General features: G+C 43.7%; 2 protein-coding genes across 2 annotated transcripts in view; both read right to left on the reverse strand.

Moving 5' to 3' along the window:
* mtnr1bb (melatonin receptor 1Bb) overlaps window positions 1–13,084 on the reverse strand; it is a 31,912-nt gene extending 18,828 nt beyond the window's left edge. The window contains exon 1 of the mRNA XM_034607108.1: window positions 11,963–13,084. Within this exon, the coding sequence (XP_034462999.1) occupies window positions 11,963–12,170 (208 nt within the window). The 5' untranslated portion in view covers window positions 12,171–13,084. The remainder of the gene's footprint in view (window positions 1–11,962) is intronic.
* An 8,995-nt stretch (window positions 13,085–22,079) lies between these two features.
* LOC117773988 (protocadherin Fat 3) overlaps window positions 22,080–23,909 on the reverse strand; it is a 67,129-nt gene continuing 65,299 nt past the window's right edge. Inside the window, 1 exon segment of the mRNA XM_034605966.1 lies at window positions 22,080–23,374. Within this exon segment, the coding sequence (XP_034461857.1) occupies window positions 22,632–23,374 (743 nt within the window). The 3' untranslated portion in view covers window positions 22,080–22,631.

The following is a 23,909-nucleotide window of genomic DNA, read 5'->3' on the forward strand; positions in this document are numbered from 1 at the left end:
GCTGCTGCAGTTTTAATCTATAGAAAAGTAATTTCTGGGAAAATGTGGGTTGAATATTCTCCCCTACTTCCAGCAGCGTATTATATATCCATGTAAAAATATTAATCATAGCAAAAAGCGGGACTTTAAATTGGTAATAAGAGCAGCAAACGAAAATAAACAATAGTTTTGAAATCACTGAACAGAATAACAATAATATTTGAAGAAGAATCAGAGAAAATAGTTGACAAAACTTCTGCCCTGTGTTCTTAATGCTGTGTGTGGAGCCCTGGTTTCTGTGGCACCATAACTAACTGCCGGGTTCAGCGATGCCTCGGGCCTCCTATTACTGTTGACTTATAAACGTAACAAACCTATAAACATGTCGGCAGTTTGATGAATACAAGGAAACAAGCTGGAAAAGATGAAAGTTTCTTCCCCCCAATGAATCACAGTGTTAATATACCAGCTCTGATTCTTTGCTCTCTCGGCCTTCGAGGTATGTTTATTCCACAAGTGTAATTGAAGGTTTAATCAGTGATAAATTAATCTACTATCATATCCACCCATTTCTCTTCCTTGCAGCTGTAGCATCTTTAAGCATCAAATTTTTTAATAGGCACCGTGAATGGTTTATGAGATTTTTTTTTTTTCAGTTCATTGACGGCGTCTTTCATTTTCTTTCTTTAATGCGATGCCACCATTAGTGATGCTGCTGCTCGGGGCCTGACCTCAGGTGTGAGTTCACACAGCACTGACGTCCAAACGCTCAGGTGTTTGTCCTTCTGTTTTCAGGTTTCCAAGGGTCAAATTTGTTTTTCTACCAGGTCTAATTAAACATCCTGTCTCCCCGACATGCAACGGGGCCACATATAGTGCCAATTGCCTTAGAGCAGTCGACTTCTTGTTGTTTTTCTTTCTTCTCGTGAGCTTCTTTGGCTGAGGTCGACTGGTTGAAATGATCAATGTGATTCTACAAAAGTGTCTTTAACACCTGGCAAATAATTAAATTTGGTAAGAGCCAACTTCACACCCCCCCTTTTTTGTCCGAACTAATCTCTATAAATTGATTTTGCATGTGAATGTGCAGAATCTGTAGGTGAAGGGCATGTTTTTGTGGCTATAAGCCTTTTGGTTGTTATTCTACTTTGACCAATCACGTTCGAGCAGGCTTTGGTAAAACAGTCCATGTGGAGAGGTGGAACACATTGATAGAAATGCATCAGCTATCTGCTTTTTAAATTAATCTACATTCATATAGACACCTGATAATATAACACCTTCAAAAAGTATCACTGTGTTTTGTGTGTAGAAACATTCGACTTGAGTGATAAAACAAACTTATCAGACTGTAAACGGTCGATGGTTCACGGAACCTGACTCTCGGCCTGGAGATCTGCTGTCTGCACTGGAAACCCAAAGATATTGGCCGTGGTCCCAGAGGTTGGATGATAAACAATGTGCTTTGAGAAACAGCAGGTGTGAACGGGGCCTCGAACCACGATCCGCTCCAATGGAAAAAGAAACAGCCTGTCTGGCATCATCTGAATAACTTGTATAACTTGTCCAGCCGACTCTTTTTAATACAGGAGAAATACTGTTGACATTATTCTTAAGATAATAAAACCATCTACTAGTGTGCATTACAGAAATAATATAACATCACTGTTATGTTATATATCAACAGATGTGTGATAGCAATGAGTTCTGCCATTTGTTTCCCTCTGGAGAGTTTGATAGGACTAGAACATGTCTGTCTGTTACGTAAGAGAGGCAAGTTATTGCTCAGATTCTCGAAGGCTACACTGGAAACAGAGATATTGCTGCCGACTGTTTATCTTTTGCCCGAGACGGTTAATCCAGATCAAGCTGCCTCTCAAACCAGATGGAACCTTGCACAGAGCGTCTCGTACAGTGAATGAACTTACAGTAAGAGGAAAGCGCTAGTGGGGCGTCACAAGGAGACGAACCACTTGATGGTGTCGTCGTCTGCCAAGATGAACTCCATGAACAATTCCCTTTGCCTCAGGCGAGCCGGAGCCCTCCGTTACCCTCACTTCTCCAAAACACTCCCCATATTTAGAATGCCTTGCACTAGGCCTTGTCTGTTTTCCCCCTCCACTCCTTCACATTAACGATCCCATTCTGCTCAGTCTGACGGAGCCTGTGCTGCCAAGTCAACTGTGGCTATATTATAGTTTAACATCCAGATGGGAAGTGTAAATCTAAAACAGAGGGTCGTGCAAAGTAGATATTCTTTCTGATTTGAAAGCAAAGATGTAAAATATTAGCTATATAACAAACTCTCTCCGGCCTGCGCTGTGGTGAGGAGGTCACTAGATTCTGAGTAACGTGTTACACTGTGTCTGCGATTCAGTTTTTGTTTCACATATTTTCACGCTGGACCCACATTATCCTGCGATCCTGTGGCTTACTGCTCCTCCACCGAGTGCAGCAGGCCGACATTAAGTCTGTTTAGTCCTGGGAGATTGACCTTTGAAGTGCACACTGAACTGTGAAGCAAAGCAGATGATTAAATCAGAAAGCTTGTCTTAGCTCGTCATTACAACAGTGAACATTGGGAAAATAGAAAGTCGAGATTAAAGCAGCGCAGCACAAATGAAGAAAACGACTATTGACATTATTGATTATGAAACCATCAAAACCAGGCGCCATTCTCCGTTATGCAACATGTTTGCCTGCGCTTTCCACGTCATAACTTGCAGAAATAGACCCAGTTGACCGACAGCAGTCTTTGAAGGGCTTTGGTTTCTCTGGGCATTCTGTGTTTGATCGGAAATACTTGGCATTTTCGATGCACAGCATTTTGAGTCTGTCGGCACTGCCAAGTTATTCCAGGGCTGGAAGCACGGGGCTCTGACTGGGAGTCTGGGAAGCACATGAACAAATGATGGGTTTGAGTGGAGGTATAGTTTCATGTTAGTCTGCATGTGATGTGTCTGATGAGCTTTTCCAGATTGACTAAATTACAGTCAAACTAGTTTTAAACACACAAATGAATTTTGACGTTTACCTGCAAAAATAACAAAAGTATAAAGAAGAAGTTTTATAAGTTTCCACTGGTGAAAGTGAGGGAAAATGTATTCATGTCGGAAATAAGGGGATTTTCCATTTTGACTTGGAAAGCTTCGAGTTTGAAATACTTGACTATGTATCAGTCAAAACCAATAAGATCTGGTTTTAAATTCAATGTATTTTAAATCAGTCAGATTCCTTTTTCACACATAGGTTTTCAATCAACGGATTTTCTCCTGAAAGGACAGATTACATCTCTTTAATAAAGAGAAAACTAGCTGAATGGAAACACTTGAATGATTTGAGCAGAGCTCGGCTACGACGCATCAAAGTGTAGCTTTCAATATCCTACTGATATTAAGCAAGAAGTTATACATATTTTGAGATAAATTTGTGCATTTTATTGTGATTTATTTGGCTTTGTGAGACGATTTCAGTCGTGCTGTGAGAGTTGTCAGTTTGCCATCAAAGTTAATCTGCCATCTGAACACAAGATAGATTAAATTTGAAATAACTTCTCAGATGCTTTTCATATTCCGGATTATACTTTTCACATTTGCCCTCTAAATCCGAACACACATTCGCAGCCTTTTGCCTTTGTCCAGGACGTAGCTTTCCTTCTGCTTCACTGTCTCTCTGCATCTGCCCGAAAACAAACGTGCTGTTTGTCTGTTATGTTTGCGGTTTTGTTTGCATGACTTCACTCCTGCACATCCATGCAACACCTCCCTCCCTCCCCTCCTCTTCCTCATCCCATTCTCATTTTTTCTCATCCTAGATTGGCCTTGATTTCCCCCATCTTCTACATTTCACCTCCCTCCTCCGTCTCATTCTCTTTCTCTTGCAGTAAATCCCTCGCTTCCTCCACCTCTTCACCCACTGCAGCCTGAGGGTTTTCAGAAACTGTTACATAATGCACTTCAAATTATCACAATGCATGTATTATGGATACGGGGAGGTGTGTGTGTGTGTGTGTGTGTGTGTGTGTGTGTGTGTGGGGGGGGGGGGTTGTGTGTGTATGTGAGGCTTTGATAAGGAATAAAGGGACGAAATTGCTGATCACTTGCTTTGCAGATTAAATCCGTTCAATCTATCGTGTTGATGGTTATTGAGATTAAAGAAAACTGTTCTGTCAGTTGCTGTGTGTGTGTGCACTGATATGTGCAGACTTGTGCTACTGAATCATCCCCCGTCGCAGCACTAAAGTCCTGATAACAACTGGGTGATTCTGATGACACATGACAGTAGTTCTTACATTGTCTCGGCTGTGCCTCTTCCCTTTAAAAGGCAGCATCACTCTCCTTCCTCTCATTGTGTGGGATTTCTGTCCTTTTCCTCTATTATCTAAATGTTGGGCTGTCTTCCTCTATTTTATAGCCTGCGTCCTGGACATTTTTCTCTTTTTGAACTCCTTCCAACCCATTCCTTCTGCGTCTTTCTCTATATACCCTTGCTACTCTCTGCCTGTGCCGGTCGGAGCTCCTCCTGTTTTCTTTTTCCAGCTGTCTTCATTTGAAGGAATTACAGCAGTCATGCTTCACCCAGATGATACGGGACAGCGTCTGGGCACAGTTCAGGCAGAAGTAGACTCTCTGAGCACTTAAACCTGCTGAAAACATCCCCAGTAGTCATGTCCGACCTTCACTTCTGTCTAAATACTCACTGAGCAAGACAAAAAAAAGAAAAACAGTAAGACCAGATGATGAAAGAATTATATGGCAAACCCTCAGCACATACAGAAAATCCTCCAAAGCCCCACAGACGCTCTCCTCGCATGCATTATAGATCGGTGGCAACTCCGCTCCCCTATGGATTCTACACAAAACTACACGATGAAACCAGGGTGGCCAGTATTTGCCACAATGGGATGTATAACGAGATGTCAAATTCAATTTTCAATGCGCAATTCCAAACGATTCAATATCAAAATACATTGATGAAGTCGAATGAAAGTAGCAACAGAGCCCCTGTGTCTAATCTCTTCCCCTTTTTTCTTTTTGAGCTACAGCTTAACACTTTCTATTTCCATTCCTCTTGCACTGTGATCTCCCCACTTCTCCCCACTGCTGCCTTTTCTCCATCTCCTCTGTTATGCTCATAAAGAAGGTTCCAGTGCGGTGCGTGGTACGAGCCGGCCGTGCATCGGAAAGCTGAGAAAACTCCCCCAGGATTAAAAATAAAAGGTCTGATCTGACAACCTGTTCAGTTGGCCGATGTCCCGTTTTGATTTTAATGAATTAAAATCAAACACCCCAGTGGCCCCCATGGCAAAAGACCTTGGTCAAGAGCATAAATTATGGGTTGAGTCCAGGAAGAGTCAAGGATCTGAGGATGCCTACTGGGCCATGGTGAAAATTAGGAGCATAACTATGTTTCAAAAGTAATGAGCAGAATATTAAAATCCATTCAAGTGCTGAGAAGAAGTTCCAGATCAGAATCAGGGGCTTTCTACCAAACTGTGATTGTAAATGGTCCATGCATCCAAATGGATCCTGCTTGCGTCCTGAGATCTGCTCAAACCCCATTCGGAGGTGGTCTTGAATGTTCGTGGCCACATTCTTTCACTGTGTAGTTGCAAAATTGTCCAGGGCCATAAATGAAGGACCGCCTGCTCACCTGACGTCTCTGACCCGCTACGATTTAAACATATATATATATACGCTACTGAGTTTCCATGCATTGATTTGTTTGTAGCCAAACTACCAACCCTGACCACCACATAATGATTGATACCTTTTATAAATTAGTAAAATCTTTGTTAATAGCTGCACACATTCATTCACTCAGTCCCTCCTGACTCCGCTCGCTCTCTTTCTCTCTATCTCTACCACTCAACACAAATGACGTACGTGATAATTTACATATAGAGGACGGAAGTGGGATCCAATTTTGTTGCTTTTCAGATTTGTCTCTAATAGTTTGTAACAAAACCTCAGCAAGATGAAAGTCCCATGATGCTCTTGGAAAGCTGAATGCCTAAAATGTAAAGTTGTGAAAGATAAACCAAGGAACCGTGTGACTAAACTAAAAAGCCGATAATGCCCGACAGCAATTCAATTTCTCTCTCGGTCTCACCTTTCTCACTTTTCATCAGTCACGCATTCAAACTTATTTGCAGATTTTGGCTCCCACTAACACTATTTACCTACAGAAACTCAAAACCCATTTGGAACCGTGGTGCTGATGTTGGATGGAAAATAAATCTGCCTCCTCAGTCGTCAACAGCAGCTGTCACAAGCCATATCCTCACCTTTAAGGGCCTGTGATTAAAGGATTAATCACAGTATCAAACCCGATCGGACACAGACGTGGAGAGGCTCCTGATCAATGGGGCAGATTGAGCTACTGCATTGCTTCCCCACTTTTTGTGCTTTTAGAAATAAACGCATCATTATAGAGTCTGTGAGATCAGGTGATACTATTTGAGCCGCTTATATATCTCTGACTATGACCATTTATATTTTGATTCAAAAAGGTCACACGGTTGCTGATCACGCTTCGAGCTGTGAAAAGTGACCAATTGAAACCTATAGACTTTGTTTTAGCTTCAGTTTAACTCAGAGTTTCGATGGAATTCTTTTTAAATAGAAGGAGGCGCCTCTTCGTTTTATGATTCATCCAGACTCTCTGTGCTCTGCTTTCATTATAGTGATAATTCAGTCAGGTGTACATTTGATTACTCCGACAGCTGTAAGTTTTATTATTCTGTCAGGTGCTATATTGCTATGAGGCTGTTTCACAGTCATTTCCAGTCCATTACTGGTAAAGTGGCTGGACTCAAATGGAGAAACACCAGAACTGAGGCTCAAGGTTTTATACAAAAATTCAAAGATGGGCTTAACAAAGCGATTTCTAGATTTTAGATTTTACTCTAACACCGTTGACTAATAAAGAGTCCAGGTCCGAATCAGTTCTCTTACTTCAGAGGCAGGGGAGGAATCCAGAGTCAGAGCGTGGCTGGCAAACAGAGAGGTTGATGATCAGGGTACATGATGATCAGCACATCAGGTCGAACAAGTCCTCAAATACTGCAGAAGCTTGTTTCTTGGGTGAAGGAGGAGCAACAGACTTCTGCTACACTTGTTAGACTCTGAGGATGCGAGTATATTGAACTTAAATACGATGACGTTTGACGTTGTGTAATTTCCTGAATCCTATTGTGATGTGTTTTAAATCTGTTTCATTCAATGTTTGATGCCGTGACTCAAGCCTCCGTGCGCGGGGTGGCCCACGCAACCTGCTGAGCATGCGGGGGCCCCCTTGTTTAAACTTGACCTAGTTGACTGCAACCTACTATCATTTTAAGGTTAGATAACAAATGCGAGGCTGAGGCTTGATTTGAGTGTTTCAGCTCTTTGTCGTCAGTGTCTGGAGAACTTTCATTGTACAAAGTTTTCTGATTCAGGTCCTTGGCCTTTTGAAACTTCTATTTTCAAGTTGAAGTCCAAACAGTGGATTATCAAGCAGGTCAAGTGGGCACCGCTCCACATAATGGAAACATAACTCAACTAGGAGAGAGTACAAGAATGACTTACAGTAAATGGTCGTGATTCGAACCATGAATCAGTTGCTGAAGACTGATGCATCCACACCCGCATCAAATATCAGGCAAGAAAATCAGGCAAGATTACTCAAAAACTCAGTTTGCTGAAAACTCACGTATCAAATCTAAAATTGTTGCCATTTTCAGATCTCGTGTACTGTGTGGTTTCGGGGTGTCGGGAGAAAAACTGCCATGTACAGTGAGGGTCAACAGGGGGCCCATCGACATGTCCCCCCCCAGGGCCCTGAAGGAGCCAATGCACCGAGAACAGGAAAATACAGTTTGCTCAAATATGCAGCTGCTGCGTTCATCGCTGACAAACTCAGCTCAGCCGGGCTTCAGTAACAAGAGCACATTTCAACACAACTGTACTGTTGAACTGTTCTGTCACAAGATACCTCGACTCAAAGCTTCGCCAACAGACGCTTTCTAGTTGGAAAAAAGTTTTTTCGGGGGATTTCAGCTGGATTGACTCTGAAATACAGTAACTGTTACTGTTGCTCCAAAGTAAATCTACAACACTGTCTCTGTTAGATTTACTTTCAGCATATACAGAATTTATTTGTTTTTTTGTAGAATACGGTGAGATACTTCTATATGTGAAAAATAGGAATAAATAGAGGCAGTGTTGTCGTAAATCACTGTCACAAACACATTGGCATAAAAAAAAGTTACCTTCCAAAAGGCAACAGCATGATGAAACACGACATCCGAGGAAATAACCGAATGGCTTCTCAAGAGAGAACTGTTCTCAGCTTTGATGGAAATGGACGTGAGCCCGCTTGTCTCATCTGGTCTCATTTGGTCACACCGGAGCAAACTGGTCACTTTCTAAATGGTTTCACTTTCTCTCCTCAAAGAAAAATCGAAACTTGATTCACTTTACTACAACTGTCGACCACTCAGACACAGAGATTGGAATAGATCCTCTGCTGTTGCTCGGTTTGTGTGAGATGCATTCTGGGATGCTTCTTTACATGAACGGTCCCTCGGCTTTTGAGTTGTTATTGATTAAATGGCCGGTGCACGGATGTTGCTTTGGTGTTGCAGCAGGTTTGAAACAGTTCTTGTGCCGATGTGACAAATTGTGAAAAACAGGCCTTGGTTTGATTGTTTCAGGACCTTGGAGAGAGTCAGGTGAAGAGACTGGTTTCAGCACCACGAACAGAGGCGGCAGCGGCCGGACGTGAAACACTGCACATTTGGTGAGGACGTCTTTTTTTTAATTCATTATATTTGTAGCGAGGCTTTAGAGAAAAGTACCTGGAGAGGGAATGAGAGCAGGAGGGGGGGCTGATATCATGTAAATAAAGTCTCTTTGAAGAGAGTCTCCGTAATGTGTGATCCTGTCTAACTCTCTTTGAAGGTTTGCAACACCTAAGCTCCTTCAAAGACAAATGTCAGGGGACAGAAACCTCTGCCCCACACCCCTGTACCGGGTGATTGTGACACAGTCATACACACATTTTGTTTTGCGCATGAAAGCACAATATCACAATTAGATATGTCTATATATGGCACTGCACTTTGCTGCATGTGCTTTATGTGGTTTTGCATGGCAGCCACGCACCTGTCAAAGCTTTTGTTTTTAAATTTCAATGGACTAATGGCTCATGTGCGTTGCACCGCTCGTCGCTGTACAATAGCCCATGATGAGGCTGCGAGATTGTTCAATTTAACATTGAGATCTTTGAAAAGAATAACGGGGGGGAGGGCAGGAAGATAATGTGCAATCCTAATTCAGCTCAGTTACGTGACCAGCACGCTGTCATATTTGAAACAGTGTAGAGTTTGCATATATCTCCACTGTGGGTAGGTGAGAATAAGCAGAGTTAGTCATCACCCATAAACCCAGCATCTGATGAAATATTGGGGCGGCAGCAGGTTACTTCACCCGCTCTGCCATAGCAGAGACTTATGCAAAGCTACGACAGCAGTAGTGGGTAAATACGCCATCACCCTCTGCTCCTACTGCCACTGTTCATACACTGCTGTCAAGTCAGGTGTTTTCTGTTTTTTCCAAACTGTTGAGTGGGTTGTTTCAATCTACAACAACCGTCCTCTGAGTTCACGACTGTGGGTTCAGTGTGGTTTCTGAACCGCTGAGTGGGCAGTTTGAGTTGGGAGAGGTCAGCTTCAAGGCAGAGAAGCACAATGCGAGTGGCAGTATATGTTTAAGGGGCACTCTTCCCTGATGATGTCCACTAAAGGAAACTGATATATATATAGATACAGGAAGAGATAACCCATAACTTCTAAGAATACCTCAAAGATTTTTAATTAGGCTGTAAAATTAAAGAATTAACTGTGGTCTTATCTGGTCTATTAGTTCTCTGTGGGGCAAACTGTAGACGTGATTAAATGAAAGATAACTCAGGTGTGCAGACATGTATACTATTCTGGAATGCAAAAATTTACTGTTGAGCCCTTTGGTTGTTCTAACGGTTCTAATTCAGCAAAAAAGTAAATCAACATTATCACCCTTTTTTCCATTAGCCGTGCCATGACCGCTTCCTCTTCAAAACACAAAAGCCACTTGAATCAGGCTCTGTGAAAACACAAGCGTGTTTTTAACCAAAGGGTAAACGTGATCACGGTACAGAGTATGATCTTATCCAACATAATGACTTCAGTAGAAGAGTATTAATGCGTGCGGTGCAAGACAAAACCTGCCACAGTTGTTGGATTCCCACAGAGGTCATGTAGCTGTCTCACTCTAGTGTACGTGTTCCAAAGGCTTCACTTGTCTTTATGCAGGACTGAAAATGAAAAGCAGCCTGAGATAAAGGTGTTAAATGTGCTCTCTGGTTAAAATAGCCAACTATGTTTCTTAATAACACGTATTCTCTGTTATTTCCACTGGAGATGAGAAAAATCCTGTCGCTGTGCACACAGATACTGATAAAAAGGAACTTTGTAGATTGTGCACACCAATGAAATCACACTTGACATATTGCTCCCGACTTACAAATTCATTTCTTCCTTCTTAACTTTGTGAAATCCATTTTTTACCAGCTTCAATAAATAAATAACCTTGGTTCAAGGCGGTTCAGAGCTGTGAAAAAACTGAACCTTACCTAAACCTAAAAAAAAAGGTAAACCCACTCGACGTAGGGTGCAGAATGTGGGAGTGTTTCTGTGAAGACGGGGCTGCAGCAGCCATCATGGTGCTCATCCACGACTGAATTACGTCTAAATAACCAAGAAAAAACGTTTTCCTGTGAGAACAAATAGACGGGATGGTTCATAATGTCCTCAGATGAAAGATTGTAGTTGTTTTGGTTTGTCCTCGGGGAATTTTACACTTCTGCTAATAAGGAAGAGAGATTTCTGGATGCATCCTGATTTTACAGAAAAATGCTAATAAATGCATGTTTCCTGGCCTAATTATTGTCTGAAATAGCCAGTCAGCAGAGTTCAATGCATAAAACATCCATCCTGAGAAGTTTACAATCTCAAGCATTTTCTTAAAAATCAGGGGGAGAATTATTTCAATAATTTGTCAGTATACAGTATATAAAATCGACGAGGGGTAAAATGAAGCACTAAACCAATAAGGTTTCCTTGAAAGGCTTTAATGTTTAATCAGGAGAGAGTTGAATTACAACCCCAGGAGTAGTTTTTCCTTTTTACCTGAAGCGACGGTTCTGTGAAAGAGCACTTCCATGTTTTTTTGATTCGACTTCATGCTTCACTGTAGCTGCAGGAAGCCTCCTGGGTAATTTCACACATCTGCATCTGAATGGGTTCATCAACGGCATTGTTAAAAGGGACTCACCTGCACTAATGAACCAGCAGGTGTGAGTCAGTGTGAACTTTCACCAGAAACAAGAGAAGACCTGGTATTCTAAGACATGGTGTCTATCAAGCTGTTCCTATGGTCTGATGAAACTGTGAAGACGTAAATGACCAAGAGCAACGAGCCTCCATCACACTAAAGATACCGGCTATCAGCAGGTCCACCAGCAGCCATGTGTCCTCTCAAGATGCTCTTCACATGCCCACAGTGCAAGAAGAAGATTGTCTATGTGGAGGACAGGAGCAAGTTGACACAATAATCCAACATTTAGCCGAAACCATATTACTTAACTTGAAAGATGCTCAAAATGCACAAAGTTGCTTGGGGATGGGTTTTGTTGCTGATGAGGGCAAAGTGTACGCAAAGGTCCAAATATGAAATGTGAAATAGCGGCTTATAGGAAGAATATGGAAGTAAAACAAACGTGACAAACATTATTATGAAAATTCAAAGTACAGAACATGTGGAAGTTAAACAGAAAAATCCACCTTTCCCCAAAATACGAGTTGTTATAGGTCGTGATCTCTAATCAGCAGGTTAACTTATATAACCTTGTGGTTATATAAGTTCAAGCTACATCATTGCAAATGTACAAAAGCTCCTACCCGCGTTCCTCAGCTTGCGGTTCCTGAACACCGAGATGATCACCAGCAGATTCCCCAGCACGTCCACCACCGTGGTGAAGATCAGCACACTGGCCAGGATGGCTATGACCCAGGCGGGGCGGACGCTCCCCTCCGTGGCCAGTGTGCGCTCCAGCGGCCCCAGCCGAGGCTCTGTCCGGTTCCTTATGAGCGTGAATGTGTCCGGCATCACTGGCCCGCAGCCTCACGCTGCTCGCCCGAGTCCCAACTGTGCGTTTACGTCCCGCAGGTACAGCCAGCACCGGTGTGTCCTGGACGGAACATGGAGCGCACCTGGGTGCCTCCCCGAGCTCCACCAGGCAAATCCGCAACTTAAAGCCAACTCGAGTTACTTGATATTTGCGTGGAGATCACGCGTGACCTACATGAAGTTACACGCACTCTTGGCTTTATTTACCTCCGCGCAAAAGTCATCCATCCATGTGACACGCAAGGATCGGACACGCGGTGCTGCCACTCCTCCTCCTCCTCCTCCCCGGTGAGGAAGATGTAGTTATTTGTCCTTTAGAGCATGTTCCATAGAAGAAGGTGCAGACCAGTCATACGTCAAGTCTCCATCCTCTCGACGCGTCCCTGTCTTGCTGGTTGGCATCTCCAGCTCCCATCAGTCCGCATGCGCCCACGTTGGAGAGGGATGGAAAAAAACAAAAAAAGCAGACGGCTATTCCCTCGTTTTTTTTAAAATGTCAAATCATCTCTCCGCCGCGGGAGACTCTCAGATTTCATTTGATGTTCTCCGAACCAGGAGCTAATTCTCTTCTTGAACCAGTCGAGACGTACTTCCTCTGCGCGGACCCGTACGACGCAGCCGCGGCGCCGCTGTGCGTGGCGAGGCGGCTCTGTGGCAAATCTCACGGAGGAGCCCTCAGTCAGGCGCGCAGCGGGATGTGGAGGAGCCCACGGAGCGAGAGAATCAGCCTCTCACCAACAACACTCACACACCTCCGACTTGTGCTCCCCCCCCCCCCCCCCCATCCTCTCCTCCCCTCTTCTCCCCTCCTCTCCTCTCCTCTCACTGTTTCCGACTTTCTCATCTCCCACCACCAGCTCCACCGCCGAGGTCTGCGTGCAAACAACGACTTCCCCCGATGTCCCACCGTCTGCTCCCAGCGTGACTCCCCCACAATCTGTGTTTGATCTCAGCTCGACGCTCCGAGGGGCATTAATTGTACACACGGTGGTGGGTCCAATCAGCGGCTCTGGGCTCTATGTGGAGCACTTCTCACATGCAGGGGGACATTTTGAGATCAACAATGAAACACAACAATAGCACTGGTCTTCGTGAGATGTTAGATCCAATTCTGTTACATTTGTAATTTTAGGGGTTCATTAAAACCTTTTTAAAAAGTGATTCATGCTTCTATTTCATCTTGACTGGGTTATTGTAATTCTGCTGGGTTTCAGTGGTTCCCAATCTAGGGCTCGGGACCCGCTGGGTGGTAGTGAGACAACAGTGGGTTGAGCCATGAGACGTTTTCCAGAAATTGAATAAATGAAATGAATCGCACTAGTAGAGTAAGTGCATGCAGAGTCTCAGCTGCAGTTGTGGAGAGAGAGAGAGAGAGAGAGAGAGAGAGAGAGAGAGAGAGACACAGAGACACAGACACAGACAGACGCCCCCCCCCACCACAGAATGAACTCTGGGAAATGCAGAATCAACAGACAAAATACTGTAAACGAGTCAAAGTTAGCCGCGGCCTATAAGCTAATGGTCATCTGTTACACGGCGCCCTGAAATAAAATTATTGAGTAGAATGGAAGTGATGACCTGAGGAAATCACACTGTTTTTAAATCATCCCTCAAAACGTACATTTACCGAATGGCTTTTACTTGATTGTTTTAAGTGATTGCTTATGTTACTTTTATCCCTTTTTGTTTGCCATTAGTTTTAAATAATGTATAAATAAACTTATTATTATTATAAGACTTGTGTTCATGCATTAATCTTTAAAAACACACACATTCAAGATGATTATTACCATAAAAAAACATCTGGAGACATATCCCGGGAATATTTCATTTGCGAACACAATGCACTATTCATTAAGCTGCGTGCAGGCTTCCACCTTGGTGCCATTTTTGGGCTCCGGACTATGATTCACTTTGTGCACAGCAGTGCAGTCAGAGCAAGTGGAGGTGACAGTCTAATCCCATTCATCTTGATGTGGGTAACTGGTGGCAGTGATGCATTCGAACTCTCCATCAGATCCAGTGGATTCATCTGTCATCGATACCGTCAGTGCCGGTGGTGACACATTGAGGCCAGCGCCAATTCACTTGCTCAGCTCCTCGCTGCATGGTCGCATGGCTGCAGCGGATGCCCCGGAGCCCAGCAGCAGTGGGAACAGATTAGAGCAGCCCGGTGTCAGCCTCAGAGCAGGGTGATATGTTCCACAGGCCCTGATGTGATGACCAAAGAGACAGACAGTTGTGGCTGTAAGGTCACACACAGCCACACACTGACGCACACAGCGACACACACACACACACACACACACAGTTTGAAACAATCTCAGTAGCAGGGACAGACACTGAGCGAATGCTTAAAAACCTCACACTTTAAGAAAAACACTGCACCGATAGTACAAAAAAAACCAAAACATAAATCTGCTAATTGAAAAATGACAAAGCTTATGCTGTGCTGACAGTAGTGAACATGCTTCACAGACTCTCTGTGTTTGTGGCTGCTCCGAAAGAACCTTTAACAATCTTTAAGCACTCGAGCACATTCTTGTGGAAATAAAACACCGTCGACAGCGTCCTCCACAAGAACCCAGTGATGTGGCTGCTCCACATGCCTGTGCTGTTTCAGCCGTACCTCTAAAGGGGAAAGATATTATTTTTTAATCGTAATTGATGGTGCAGTCTTTGTTGGCCAACCCTCTCAGAGCCGTCGTTCCGCAGAGAGTTTAGTTGAAATCACCAGATGGTACCAACAAACAAAAAAAATGTCTGGAGAATAAACTGCAAAAGAAGATAAAGGGGAAAAAAAAGCACGGCAATACTGTGGGGATAGTTCTTTTCCTTTTTTGGAGAGTGCCTTTGGAGAAAATAACCTTATTTGTATTGCAGTCATGGACACAAAGGCATCTAATCTTTCAGTGTCACACCTTATTGAGATGAGAAACAGGTTTGGAGGAGAAAGAGGATGCAGTCTCGAATGGGACTCAGGAAGGATACAGCTTTTGAAAATACTGCAGTTTATTATGGTAAAACTGAAATTCTGCTACTATTCAAATCTGTGTGAGGAAACAACGATAATCCCTTAATTGTTGGCAATAATTTGCTGTGTTCTGTTTGGAGCATGTGTTTTCTGTAACAGTGTGAAAATGTTTCAGGATTTTTATTTAGCGTGATCCTCTTCATTGGTCTATCGGTTTATAGCATTCACCACCGCAGCTCCACAACTATCCAATAAATTGTCATGGTCCTCAGAGGATGAATCCGGACATGAATGATTCCCTCATTTTTCCCCTATTGCCGTTTAAAATGATCACAACAACTTTTCATTGTCTTTAATAGCACAATGATGAGAAAACTCTTTATCAAGGGAAATTAGAATTTTCATAACATCACTTCTTGGGCTATGCAGAAAAAAATAACTGCAGCTGTAGTCCAGAGTCGCTGGCGGTTCCCTACCTCTGCGTTAGCGCCACCAGCTGGTCAGTGTTTTCACTCATCCTGTAAAATGTCTCTCAATGACAGATTGCAAGATCACAAGACAAAGATGTTTGTGGTCCTCAGAGGATGAATCTCTCCCTCCTCATCCCGATGATCCACATGGCGTTGGGATGAAAGTGTTGCTGTGCCAGAGTCAATCCTCACAGAGCTGCCAGGATTACTGCAGACGTTTACTACTGTTGTGTTACACTTAGGTAAATAAACCACATTTACCACTGCTCAGTTATATTCAACTAATAACAACCCATTTTCAGATGATCCTCCTCCGTCATTGCACCTCCTCATTAGAGGACCACTCCAATGGGCTGAGAAGGAGCTGCAGAATGTCAGGACCAAATTGGGCTTATTCCAACTTCCAGTTTAATCAGCTGTTCTAAACTATATATGTGAATGATTTGACATTTATTTCTGCAAATCCCTGACTAAGCTTTTTAGAGAAAAATGTAAAAGAGAAACATTTTCATCACTAAACCGCAGAAAAGATAGTTTGTGAAGATAAAAAGTTCATAATCCCTCTGCATATGTTCCTTGATTTGGGACATACTGTAGTTTTTTAGTGGTGAGAGATTGTTTTTTAATAATCATAAGAAATCACATTCACTGTATGACAATTGGTTTATCTATCAACCCATTTTATGAAAGTCTGAAAAGCTTGTGAACGATGTATTTAATTTGGTGGAAATAGGACAAACCCAAAGAGAAGTTGGACAATAGATGATCCTTTTGGACAGAGGGTCAAAGATGTTTAGGACAAAGGTAATAGCTGCAGATCTCAGTGGTACATCTGCAGTAAAATAATTTTATTTTAAACTGCTGAAGTGGCATATTTCAGGTGTAATAGCAAGAATCTCATTTGGAGGTTTGCGGTCTCCACCCTTGTGCTGTGTGTTGGTGACACACTCCACTATAAAGGTTACAACCACAGGATATCACAAGTTACACAATTTAACAAGGATCTTATAAAAGTCTCACAGTTGTCAGCAAATTAAGATGCTTATTGTGCTGGCGAGCATAATAAAAAAAAACCCCTGATGATTAATGCACAATATGCAGCAGACCTCCTTTCTTTCACCAAAATGGGATCTCAGCAGTCTTGAGGGTGACGGCTCACCGGTTCCTCAGAGCTGAGGCAGATAACGAGCTGAGCTCCGAGGCCCGTGATGAGGTCAGATTTCTCCTCCACATTCTGATCCATCATTCTGTCTCTCACCTCCGTGAAAGGCGGCATTTTATTACTGAGATCAGAACAAAGCGGGGAGCGTTGTAATAAAAGACCAGCAGCAGTTACACGGACAGCCCCTGTCAAATCAGCCCATCAGAGCTCAGACCAAGACTGAGATAAACACATACTAGATAACGGGACTCGGTTCTTTTTATCTCTCATACGTTTACATGGACACAGATATTCTGATATTAACCCTTTGAAGACATTATCAAGGCATTTTCTGTTTACCTTAACCTGATCATGCTCAGAATAAGCAGAATTCAGAGTAAGATATGTGGAGAATTCTGACCTTAGTCACATTATGAAAACACCTTTTTTCGCATTATTACGTCCTGTTGGAGTTCTCACAGCATTTTGAGTCATTAACATATACGTCAGTTACCAACTGCTTGGCGACACGTGCCCTGGGTGTTAAAAAGATGCACAAGCTATCAATCTGTCAATCCTTTCCGTGTCCGGGCCGGGTGAGGGTTTCCCGTGTTGAGTCAAATTAAGCCGCAGCAACATGACGAGGGCTGTTCGACCCCATCCAGGTCTTCTCCAGGTTCGAACTCCAAGGTGGAAAACGGACGGTCTTCCTCTTCAAAGTTCATCCTTCAACAACACTGTCGCTTGAAACCTGTGCAATATTCACCAGAGATTTCATTTCTTTCAGTCTCATACGACTACTATGATTTCTGCAGCTACAGACTCGTTATTCTCACAAGAAATATGTGTGGATAATGAAATAATTCTCTTTGATTCATTTCAGGCGGCTCTGAAACACGTTAACGGGAATATAAATACAATATTCTATTCGCAACTCCTGTAAACACCATAATCAAAAATAATGTCTTCTTCTTTATGGGGTCAATCGGAATATTGTTATCAATGTAAATGTGCTCACTGCGTTTTATGCAGTATCCTTCGAATCCTAAAAAAAATACAATAATGTCACGTTAATGCGACATAATCCAATGACATTTATGCACTTTTATTGTGTAAGAAAAACTCCAATGAAGCCCAGAGTGTGGGCGGCTGACGTCCCCGTCTCACACGTTGCAGTTTTGCAGGCATATGTCAGAGGATTGCTTTAGTAATAATCTGTGGACGCTGCAGGGGGTGGGTGATGGGTGATGGGTGGAGGGTTGGTATACACAGCTTCCTCCGCTCGGGGCAGCTTTCTGATGTGAATTCATAACGTCATACATGGACGTGACCCCTTCCCGCTCAATTTGCCCCCCCCCCCCCTCCCCCTCCATCACTCCGTATAGCTTCGTTTTAGCAGCGGAGGCATTTGCTTCTGATTATGCCCCTAAAAGTATCCCTGAATAATTCATGTGATCAAATTACTCGAGACACTGACTGCATCGGTAACCATTATGATCATGTTTACATGCACGTTATGTGGCTGTGTGTGTGTGTGTGTGTGTGTGTCATCCGAGGCAGATGTTAGACACATAGATTAGGTCTGGCTTGTGTGTAATCCTGGTGTTACTGAGAACAGCGTGGATTCATAATAACCCACACAGCCACCCCTCAATACGAAGGAACCGAGGGAATGGTAATCTCTCTCTCTCTCTTTCTCACTCCCTCTCTCACTTTTCCTACTTCTCCTCTCATCTTTCATGCCTCCATTCCCCGCCTCCTTTTATGTAACATCCCTTCATCCTTCTGTCCATCCCTTTCCCATCAGCACCACGTCCACACAGCCAGATCTGGAGGAAAAAAAGATATTGTGAAAAATGGAGCAGAAAGAAAGAAGACGGAGGGCTGGTTGAAAAAAAAACAAAAAAAACAACAGGGGTGAGGCAGCAGAAAGAGGTTTTAAGTGGCTTAGCTTACTCTATGGTGTAAATGCCAGATGGTCCAATGAAAAGCCAGCAGAGCTAAAGGGACTGGCAGGTCCTCATCAGGCTCCTCTGATGCATGATGAATAAACACAACAGTCACTTTGTTCCCCCCCCCCCCCTCTCTCTTTCTGTCTCCTTTCCCTCGCACGCCCTCATTTTGCCTTTGCTTTGACCCTGTGTCTGTCGCCGGGACAGCCAGCATGCTCAGAATTCTTTAAACAAGCCTGATGGCCGTAAAAATGACTGTGCCAACTTATTAGAAGTTATTGGGACACGTTACATAATCCTTGTCAGAATAATTTAATAAGCTATGAATCTGGATGAATAAATTGCTCTCCCCCCTCCTCTGTCCAGACAGCAGGATGTTGTTTCTACCTGTGGTGAGCTCTTTGCATTTTCTTCTCGGTGATAGGGAAATGTATGGCTGCAGGCAGAAGTAATGTTATGTAAGGTTTCGTCAGTGAGGGAGCATGTCCTGTGGGTAATGACTCCTCTTTTCCTCCCTCTGAGCACCTAAACTGACGGCAGGATCACCACACACACACACATTAAAACCACATAAATGAATGGGTAGACCTAGAGGAAGCTGACATGCCACCTGCTCCTTTTCCAGACCTCTGGCTGCCATCACTGGAGACGTCTTTCGCACATTATGCTAATTGATAGAAATCGTATTCTCCGTGTTGCCTTGTTGTGACAGGGAGACGCAACAGACCCAACATTAAATCAGGAGTCGTGATCACACCGCGGAGCAAAAACAAGCTGATTATTTTTAGACCGTAAAGTTTAGCAATAGAAGTTGGCAGATGTCTCCTTCCCGCAGTGACAAGTTTCGTCAATTTCTTAAGTGCATTTTTTTTTTCTTCCCTTGGATGCGGAAAAACTAAAGAGATTCGAGACGTGCCCCTGTACCTGTTCTGAGTAGTTTATGGTTCATGGTTCCTGCAGAGAGAGAGAGAACAGAACTGGAACAAGCCGGCCCGACATTTGACTATGAGCTATTTCCATCTTTTGCACTGACACAAACTGGCGTGCACTGAAACATACATGAAGTGTTTCGCTCAAAAATGATATCTGCTGTTCGAACGATGTAACACTTACTCTGACAAAGTGTCCTGGAAATTCAGCTCCTGCTGCGACTGGTGGGGTATCAGAAAACCCACACTTTACAAATAGTCATTTTAAATCGGACCGACACGTTCTTGACATTTATAAATAAGCTGAAGGTAATTTTTCTTGACTAAGACACTACCACTGTACATGCTACCACTGAAACCCGACTTATCTCAGTCCATGCCTGCACCACACTCACATATTATAAGTTAAGGAGTGGGCGAGTGCTTGTTCTTGTGTCAACTCTGCTCTCTACAGTGGCGGAGACGTCTCGCACTCGGGAATAAACAGAAAACACAAATGCAAAAGCCACACAACAGAAACGCACCCACAACAGAAGCGAGCGACTATGGATGTTGACAATGGAACAGACTGTCATGGATGTATGAGTCAAGTGAGTCGTCGTTGGTGAAAACCTCGACACAAAAGTCGCCCCTTAAATATAGATGCTTGTCGAATTGAGGTGTGACAGAACACCTGCACCTCAACACCTCCAATACACAAGCATTACATTTTAAGTGGCGACTGGCCTGACCAGATTTTCCCTTCAGGCTGTGAACAAAAAGTTTTTATCACACTGAGAACAGTTAGCGACGGCAACGTTGACGCCGCACTGCAGAACATAACGCAGATGTAACCACAGGCTGCAAAGATGAGACTGGTGAATATAATTTTTCATTTTCTGCAGAGGGGTTGTAAAGTTTAGGCGACATAACTTGAATGACAACATATTAGCTTGATGACCTCCATCATTCCAGAAAATGTCAACAGCTCACAACTCGTCCCCACAAATTCCGATGTCGTGAGCACCACAAGAAGTGTGTCTTTTTGCATTCGTGTTTGCAATTAATGGACTTCTCCGCCACCGTATAGCTCTGCATGTGGCATTCTGGCATCGTACGGTACAAACACACAAACACACGTACACGTCCGTGCCCCTTAATTGGCCAAAATGTGTTGAATGTGTCAGAGAAAATGAAAAACAATAAGGGGATTGTCTGGTTGCCATGGGAATGCTTTCTGTTGAGATGTGGAGGGTTTGATTATAACAAGGACAAAGTTTGTGTCAACTCCACGGGGGGGGGGTGTGGGGGGGCAGAGGAAATAATCAAGAACCGCAAAGGTTCCTCGCTGCGTCTTCTCGTTAGTTGCAGTCGGAGTAAGTGTGGAGAGCAAACGTGGAGCACGCTGACCGACCGTCGTCTGCCTTCAACCTTTTGTCACCAATCAAGAAGTAATGACCGGCCACCTTTTGAGGATGCAGATGAAGCGATTAAGAAATGTCACCTTACTCGCTGACACGCCGTGAAACGTTCGTTAATTAAAGCTTCATTCATTTGGATTCTCTGCAGACATGCTTGTTGTCTTACTTAAACACAAACCCAGGCTGTGGAAGGTTTTCTTTTTTTTTTAAACGTGTGGCTGATGGCTGCGCAGACAGCAGAAGTTTGATCTAATCACAGACACGCTTTGTACAGATGCACATTCTGCATGATGTAATCCTACAGGGTCAAGACAGAGATAAACTCAGACACACACACACACAGGTAAAAAGGAGGAAATCACAATAATCTGAAAACATCTATTCAGGGCAGAAATGAAATCTGTTCCTGGGGTAAACACAAAAAGGACATTAAGAGAAGATTACACAGAAAATCTACTCAACTGTTGACAGCGTATAGAGCTGAAGAAATCTAAGCCACGATCACAACACCTCAAATAATCTGACATGATTTATAACTAACATCACCTCTTCCACTGAGAATGAAGTTTATGCACTTAACATTCCACAAGACGTTCTTCATTTTTCTTCTTCTCTCTACGCCTTCGTGTCTTCCCGGGACGTCGATGACTATAAGCTCGGCTAAACGAATCTGCCAGATTCCAGTCGGTGGGGAAAGAAAAACATATAAGAGGCGTGAGGAGACTGACTTGATAGGATTAAATGTTTTATGGGGGATTATTTATCTCATGTAGTCTCCGCTGAGATAAAGCTCACCTGCAACAACACACCACGTACATATTCACCATTATAACAATTCTCTCCAAAGGACAAACACGTTATTCTGTTGGATCACTCACACACACACACACAGACACACACATCAATTAAGCAATTAATTCATTTCTTATTTAAATTGACATGCTGGGAGAGAACCAGTCGCCCACGTCCTTGCCATAGCCTCACAGATGCTATTAGGATTATCACAAGCTGATACCAGGGGGTCCTTATTTAATCATTTAATTATTATATACTTATTAATTTAATAACTACACCATGTTTGGTTGCATGTGTATGTGTGTGTGTGTGTGATCCAGCAGAACAATGTGCGAAATGCACAGTAACACAAAGTACACAACACTGTTTTCATCTACAACACAGACACACTGGCTCCGTTCATATTTCACTGTTAATAAATGCCAAGCACCAGTGGTTCTATAAATAATAAATGTAATAGCATTGATTCTCAGCCAATGTCTAACTCTCATACTTCACAGGTGGAGGTGTTCTGAGAACGCACATATTCCCCCCTTCTTTTCCTCCAGCTTAGAAAAGAGCCGGGGGGGATTGCTGGTGGATTAGCGTTTGCTTACAGCAGGATAATAATGTGGGATAATAAAAGTATATATGGTAATATTCTCTTTTAATTATTTTTAGGTGGCAGATCAATGGTGCAGTATTATAAATGTCAGCTTTAATCAGAACTGGGGGTTGATGCCACTGGAATATATAAAGGAATATTAAATCTTTTTTTGTTTTTAACAGTACTAGTGTGCTCATTTGAATCCATCCCAGCTTGCCGAGGGTTCAGATCCGGTGGACGCTCTGTTCGTCCGCGTGGCTCTCCTGGCTCTGAGCGACACCAGGTTCAGTAATCTCTCCAGCTCGTCCCCAGAACCTGCCAGGCCGCCGGAGTCGAGTCCGGCACGATTCTCCTCCTGCGAATCGCTCAACTCCCCTGTCTGTAAATCCCACGCCCTCAGGGGGGGCAGAAGTTGAGCCGGGTGCAGATTGAGGCCCGGGGGGCTCGATGGGTATCCTGCGTAGGCCCGTCTGGTCGGGGGGAGAGTGTCATACAGGCTCTCTGATTCCTCCCTCTGCTCTGGGTCGTGGCTGCACTCTCGGTACTCCTCATAAACAGGCGAGGAGCCGCCTTCGCAGCTGTCGTCTCTGTGGTCCTGCTGCCCCCCCGTGTCTCTGCTCCTGTTGCCCGTGTTCTGTCCGTCCCCGTCCTGCCTCCTCTTTTCATCTCTGTCCAGGATGCGTTTCCTCTCCCACTCACCCGACTGATTCCTCTCCCACTGGAAGGTCCTCCTCCCGCTCTCCTGTCCCTGCTCTTGGCCCCTGTCCTCGCTGAAGCCCACGACTCTGGAGTCCAGCTGGAGGGAGCGCGTGCTGCCCCCCCGTCTGATGTTCTGCTGGGTATCACTGAGGTCGTAGGTGGATCCTACCTCTGGTGGACGCAGACGTGATGGCGACAGCCAGCTGGATTTGTGGCTGGAGGACTCCCAGAGATACGCTGAAAAAGAAAATGAAGCCGGTTACAGAGGATAAATCATTTTAGCCAGTTTGAAGTAGTTTCAGTGACAAATAGTGTGTTTTTAATGGAAAAGGTTAGGAGGAGTAAGAGAGGAATCTGAGTTTACATCTCGTGTAAGGAGCACGAGGCTTTATTCCCTGGACAAATGAGTGCTGCCAAATCCGTGGATGTGTGTACAGTAGACCTCGCTTGAACGTCGTAGTTATGTTACAGCCTCTCTGGACAGCACAGTGTGTGTGACAATGAGATTATCTACCTAATAGGATCAGCCGGCAAAAGGTGCCACATCAATAAATCACCTCACTCCTGAGACAAGAGTATCATCGCCATCTTGTCAGCAGAAGGGGAGCGAGGTGACACCGGTGAATATGCATCAGTTACGGGAGGGACTGATGTGAAGATCTTCACGATGGCTCACATCACTCAACATTCAAGTTCCCTGCTAAAGCAACAACACCTGAAACTATGTAGGTGTAAAATACACACATGAGGTGCCACCTAATAAACAAGCTTT

This window comes from Hippoglossus hippoglossus, chromosome 14 (genome assembly GCF_009819705.1).
Source record: "Hippoglossus hippoglossus isolate fHipHip1 chromosome 14, fHipHip1.pri, whole genome shotgun sequence".
NCBI classification, from domain to species: Eukaryota; Metazoa; Chordata; class Actinopteri; order Pleuronectiformes; family Pleuronectidae; genus Hippoglossus; species Hippoglossus hippoglossus.